The sequence below is a fragment of the Neovison vison genome, chromosome 13, assembly GCF_020171115.1.
Source record: "Neovison vison isolate M4711 chromosome 13, ASM_NN_V1, whole genome shotgun sequence".
Lineage (NCBI taxonomy): Eukaryota > Metazoa > Chordata > Mammalia > Carnivora > Mustelidae > Neogale > Neogale vison.
In genome coordinates this window covers 95,585,651-95,592,525 of record NC_058103.1, presented here as the reverse complement: position 1 = coordinate 95,592,525, position 6,875 = coordinate 95,585,651, and the positions used below count along the sequence as shown (strand labels likewise).

Genomic DNA, 6,875 nt, shown 5'->3' with positions numbered 1-6,875 from the left:
AAGGATAATTATAAACACCATATATATATATATATATATATATATATATATATAGTATATATACTATTTTCTGTTCACTCTTCAATGAATCATTATGTGTCCCGTGTGTTTACCATAGCCCGCTAAACAGACTAAACCTTAAGTCTGGATTTTCCCTACAATCACTTGGACTTATAAGTCTAGGCTCTATAAAGGTGTGATTTTTAGACTAGTAATATAATTTTATTTAAGTACACAAAAAAGAACATCCACTGATTAAAGCTGTGTTAGTAATTTGTTTAAATGAACTAGAACGCACTTGCATTCTTCCACTACTTGTCAATCAGAACAAAAGAGAAAACTCATTCTAAACTTAGGTAACCACAGTAGCCTTAGTTTTCTTATCTTTGAAAGGAATTTATTAGATTCTAGGCTTTTAATTTTTACTTCTACCTATTTTATTCTATGATTTTATGCATTGATATAACTAATTTTTAAAAATGTTAAACTGGAAAATTTTGTTTTGTAGCATATTGTTTGTTGAAAGGCTAAATTCTCTCCTCTCTTGGGTGTTATACTAGGACCAGAGAAATATGGAGACTGGGAGTTTATAAGAAATAACTGTGATTTAGATAGGGTTAATGAAACTAGATGAACAAGGTATGGAGTTACTACATAAGTGGTATTTACCAGGGATATAGCTAGGAAATTGCCTCTAAGTTATGTGGAAAGTGGAGTTATCACTGGGATCCTAATGACAAGTATGGAGTCAGGGTAAAAGAAAGACACCAGACCAGAGGAGCATAATAGGAGAATTAATAAAAGAATACAGAGAGCAAGGCAGAGTAAGCACACAGGAACTGGGAATTCCACAGGAACTGAAAAAAAGGAAATACTCAGGAAAAAATTGCATTTGGTGAATGAAAAAAACTATAATTTCAAGAAAATAGCTACATTGCTCAAGCACAGTATAGTCACAAAAATGTAAAGATCGTAATAATTGGAGTTATGTTTCATCTCAGTTAGGAAACTTCTCAGATGATTCAGGAAGGTAGGAATCCCAACATGTAGGACGTCAGATTCTTAAAGTGGGAGAATCTTAAGCAGGCTCCATGGCCAGCATGGAGATGGACTCAGGGCTCAAACTTAACAACCCTGAGATCATGACCTGAGATGACCTGAGCTGATATCAAGAGTCAGATACTTAACCGACTGAGCTTCATATATGTAAAATATTCTTAGTTGGAGAAGAATGAGGTTCTAGAGGGAAGAAACGGTAATAACAATCAACTCTGCTTCTTGATATACTGCAGGCAGAGGAGATGGAAAATTACAACAGCACAGTGGTGAAAGAATTCATCCTTCTTGGTCTGACACAGTCTCGAGATATTCAGCTCCTGGTCTTTGTGTTAATTTTAATTTTCTATCTCATCATCCTTCCTGGCAATTTCCTCATCATCCTCACCATCAGATCAGACCCTGGGCTCACAGCTCCCCTCTACTTCTTTCTGGGTAACTTGGCCTTCCTGGATGCATCCTATTCCTTCATTGTAGCTCCCAGGATGCTGGTGGACTTTGTTTCTGAGAAAAAGGTAATCTCCTACAGGGGTTGCATCACTCAGCTCTTTTTCTTGCACTTCCTTGGAGGAGGGGAAGGATTACTCCTTGTTGTGATGGCCTTTGACCGCTACATTGCCATCTGTCGGCCTTTACACTATTCAACTGTCATGAACCCTAGAGTCTGCTATGCCTTGCTGTTGGCTCTGTGGCTTGGAGGCTTCATCCACTCCATTATCCAGGTGGCCCTCATCCTCCGCTTGCCCTTCTGTGGCCCAAACCAACTGGATAACTTCTTCTGTGATGTGCCACAAGTCATCAAGCTGGCCTGCACAGACACTTTTGTGGTGGAACTTCTGATGGTCTTCAACAGTGGTCTGATGACCCTCCTGTGCTTCCTAGGCCTTCTGGCCTCCTATGCAGTCATCCTTTGCCGTGTACATGGGTCTACCTCTGAGGGGAAGAGCAAGGCCGTTTCCACGTGCACCACCCATATTATTGTTATATTTCTCATGTTTGGGCCTGGCATCTTCATCTACACTCGCCCCTTCAGAGCCTTCCCAGCTGACAAGGTGGTTTCTCTTTTTCACACAGTGATCTTTCCTTTGTTGAATCCTGTGATTTATACCCTTCGCAACCAGGAAGTAAAAGCTTCTATGAGGAGGCTGTTTAATCAGCACATAGCCTAATGAAAGGGAAAAAAAAAAGAATAAAAAAATCAAGACCAGAGAATTTTATCTGAAATTAATTTATCCATTTCTAAATTCTGCATTTATTGAGCATTTTCATGAGATCTATTTTAGTCACTGGGAGAAAGAGGTATTAACGGGACAGGTAAAGTTACTGCTGTAGGTAACTAGGTACAATCTAGTGGGAATAGACAGCCATTAAAGATAGAAAATGAATAGAATGGTTTCAGGAAGAGATATAAAATCTAAAGGAAAGTAAAAGTACAGACAGATATATAGATAGGTAAGAGCTAGACTGTTTAGCTTAACAGATAAGCTAAACAGTCAACCATGCAACCATCTGGAGGCAGAACATTCTAGACAGAGGGAATAGGCAGTGCAAAAACCTGAAGATAGTAATTAACTTGGTATATTTGAAGAATAAAACAAAGTTCAAAGTGACTGAGGCATAATAAGTGAGTATGAAAAAGAATAGAGTTGAATATACCAGGTAGTCCAAAACATATATGAGTCTATGAAGTGAATATAAAGAGTTTGATTTTTTTATAATTATAATAAGAAACCATCCTAAGGCTTTATGCAGCAGAATGATTTCTCACATGTTGTTTTATAAATGTCTTAGGGCTGTAAACTCAAGATTTTGTGCAGATATCAAGAGTTAAAAATTATCATTAAGAGGGAAATATTATAGCAACATGGACGGGACTGGAAGAGATTATGCTGAGTGAAATAAGTCAAGCAGAGAGAGTCAATTATCATATGGTTTCACTTATTTGTGGAGCATAACAAATAGCATGGAGGACAAGGGGCTTTAGAGAGGAGAAGGGAATTTGGGTAAATTGGAAGGGGAGGTGAACCATGAGAGACTATGGACTCTGAAAAACAATCTGAGGGGTTTGAAGTGGTGGGGAGGTGGGAGGTTGGGGTACCAGGTGGTGGGTATTATAGAGGGCACGGCTTGCATGGAGCACTGGGTGTGGTGAAAAAATAATGAATAATGTTTTTCTGAAAATAAATAAATTGAAAAAAAATAATAAAAAAAAGAGAAAAAAAATGTAAACATTTACTCCCTAGATAAGAACCTTGAATCTGGCTGGTTTTAGCCAAGAAAATTCAAAGGAGGCCCAGAATTCTGGGGTTTCCTCCTTTGCTTTGCAATTAGTCTCATCCAGGGAGTCATATGCAAATCAGATTTTATCTATCCAAGCACTGTGAATCCCCAAATTTCCCCCATTTTCTCTTATTAATCCAGCTAAGTTCTTGTTGCATCTGTCCCAGGTATAGGTCTTGGGTTTCTCCAGCTCTGGAAAATGCCTTTATTCCCATTTTGCAGACTATGAAAAGAAACAACAAACAAACAAATGAGCAAAAGAATAGACAGGCTGATGAGTCCCCATTTAGTGGGAGAAAACCAACTTTTTGGGTTTAACCATTGTAAATGATCCAAAAGGATATTACAGGTATTTTGGTCATATTCATGTTTTTTTTTTTTTAATTCCAGTATAATCAACATAGTTAACAGAAGGTAACAGTTCCATTAACTTCAGGTATACAATATAATGATACAATTCTATACATTACTTAGTGCTCATAGTGATAAGTGTACTCATAATCATCTTCACCTATTTTACCCATCCCACCACACACCTCCCATTTGGTAATCATCAGTTTGTTCCTTTTAGTTAAGAGTCTGTTTTTTAGTTTGTCTCTTTTTGTTCACTTATTTTGTTTTTTAAATTCCAAATATGATTGAACTTATATAGTATTTGTCTTTCTCTGACTTAATTCACTTAGCATTACACTCTGTAGTTCCACCCATGTTGTTGCAAGTGGCAAGATTTCATTCATTTTTATGGCTAATATTCCTGTGTGTGTGTGTGTGTGTGTGTGTGCATGCACCTGTGAGCATGCATGTCATGCATGTGTGTATGACTTCTTTATCCATTCACTTACTGATGGATATAGGATCCTTCCTAATGTGACTATTGGAAATAATGCTGCTATAAATTAGTGGTTTTGTGTTCTTTGGGTAAATCAGTAGTGTGATTACTGGATCATATGATAGTTCTATTTTTTTTTAATCTTTTGAGGAAACTCTATACTGTTTTCCACAGTGGCTATACAACTTTACATTCCCACCAACAGTTCATGAAGCTTTCTTTTTCTACATATCCTTACCAACTCTTCTTGTTTCTTAAATTTTTTTTTAAATATTTAGCTGTTCTGCCAGGTGTGAGGTAAAATATCATTGTGATTTTAATTTGCATTTCCCTGATGATAAGTGGTGTTGAACAATTTTTCATGTATCTGTTGGCCTGCTGTATATCCTATTTGGAGAACTGTCTGTTCATGTCATCTGCCCACTTCTAATTGGATTATTTGTTTTACTGGAGTTGAGTTGTAGAAGTTTTTAATATATTTTTGTTATTAACTCTTTTTTTAAAAATTTATTTATTTTCAGAAAAACAGTATTCATTATTTTTTCACCACACCCAGTGCTCCATGCAATCCGTGCCCTCTATAATACCCACCACCTGGTACCCCAACCTCCCACCTCCCCACCACTTCAAACCCCTCAGATTGTTTTTCAGGGTCCATAGTCTCTCATGGTTCACCTCCCCTTGCAATTTACCCCAACTCCCATCTCTCTAACACCCCTTGTCCTCCATGCTATTTGTTATGCTCCACAAATAAGTGAAACCATATGATAATTGACTCTCTCTGCTTGACTTATTTCACTCAGCATAATCTCTTCCAGTCCTGTCCGTGTTGCTACAAAAGTTGGGTATTCATCCTTTCTGATAGAGGCATAATACTCCATAGTGTATATGGACCACATCTTCCTTATACACTCATCCGTTGAAGGGCATCTTGGTTCTTTCCATAGTTTGGCAACCATGACCATTGCCGCTATAAACATTGGGGTACAGATGGCCCTTCTTTTCACGACATCTGTATCTTTGGGGTAAATACCCAGGAGTGCAATTGCAGGGTCATAGGGAAGCTCTATTTTTAATTTCTTGAGGAATCTCCACACTGTTCTCCAAAGAGGCTTGCATTCCCACCAACAGTGTAAGAGGGTTCCCCTTTCTCCACATCCTCTCCAACACATGTTGTTTCCTGCTTTGTTAATTTTGGCCATTCTAAAAGGTGATATCTCAATGTGGTTTTAATTTGAATCTCCCTGAGGGCTAATGATGATGAACATTTTTTCATGTGTCTGATAGCCATTTGTATGTCTTGATTGGAGAAGTGTCTGTTCATATCTTCTGCCCATTTTTTGATGTGTTTGCCTGTTTCGTGTGTGTTGAGTTTGAGGAGTTCATTATAGATCCTGGATATCAACCTTTTGTCTGTACTGTCATTTGCAAATATCTTCTCCCATTCCGTGGGTTGCCTCTTTGTTTTCTGGACTGTTTCCTTTGCTGTGCAGAAGCTTTTGATTTTGATGAAGTCCCAGAAGTTTATTTTTGCTTTTGTTTCCTTTGCCTTTGGAGACATATCTTGAAAGAAGTTGCTGTGGCTGATATCAAAGAGATTACTGCCTATGTTCTCCTCTAGTATTCTGATGGATTCCTGTCTCACATTGAGGTCTTTTATCCATTTTGAGTTTATCTTTGTGTACGGTGTAAGAGAATGGTCAAGTTTCATTCTTCTACATGTAGCTGTCCAGTTTTCCCAGCACCATTTGTTGAAGAGACTGTCTTTTTTCCACTGTATATTTTTTCCTGTTTTGTCAAAGATTAATTGACCATAGAGTTGAGGGTCCATATCTGGGCTCTCTACTCTGTTCCACTGGTATATGTGTCTGTTTTTATGCCAGTACCATGCTGTCTTGGTGATCACAGCTTTGTAATAAAGCTTGAAATCAGGTAACATAATGCCACCAAATTTATTTTTGTTTTTCAACATTTCCTTAGCGATTCGGGGTCTCTTCTGTTATTAACTCTTAATACAATATGTTCTTTGCAAATATATTATCCCAAACAGTAGGTTGTCTTTTAGGTCTTTTAATTGTTTTCTGTGTAGAAACTTTTTATTTTGATGTAGTCCCAATAGCTTATTTTTGCTTTTGTTTCCCTTGCCTCAGGAGACACCTCTAGAAAATGTTCTATGGTAAATGTCAGGGAAATTATGGCCTGTGCTCTCTTCAAGGATTTTTATGGTTTTAGGTCTCACATTTAGATCTTTAATCCATCTTAAGTATTTTTGTGTATGGTGTAAGAAATTGGTCTAGTTTCATTCTTTTGCTGTCTAGATTTCCCAGCACCATTTGTAAAGAGACTGCCTTTTCCCCAATGTGTCTTTTTGTCTCCTTTGTTGAAGGTTAATTGATCATATAATCATGAGTTACTTCTGGGCTTTCTGTTCTATTGATTTATGTGTCCACTTTTGTGCCAATACTATATTATTTTGATTACTACAGCTTTGTAGTATGTCCTGAAGTCTGGGGATGTGATACCTCCAGTCTCATTCTTTTTCAAGATGGTTATATTCATATTTATTAATAGTGGTAAGGGAGGCTATAATCTGTTCTTTGAGATTATGAATATCCAGGATTAAATTATCATGAAGATAATCTTGAAGGTGTTTCTTAATTTTTTTCCAGTCATGTAGTGAATTGTTCCAGAATAGAAGTGTTACACAAAT

At 37.3% G+C, this 6,875-nt stretch overlaps 1 protein-coding gene across 1 annotated transcript; it reads left to right on the top strand.

Moving 5' to 3' along the window:
• The first annotated feature begins 1,301 nt into the window (after nucleotides 1-1,301).
• LOC122893427 (olfactory receptor 4N2-like) lies at nucleotides 1,302-3,501 on the top strand. The gene is made up of 2 exons (XM_044230412.1): nucleotides 1,302-2,203; nucleotides 3,388-3,501. The coding sequence occupies exons 1-2, from the start codon at nucleotides 1,302-1,304 to the stop codon at nucleotides 3,470-3,472; spliced, it is 987 nt and encodes a 328-aa protein (XP_044086347.1). The 3' UTR covers nucleotides 3,473-3,501.
• The last annotated feature ends 3,374 nt before the right edge of the window (nucleotides 3,502-6,875 follow it).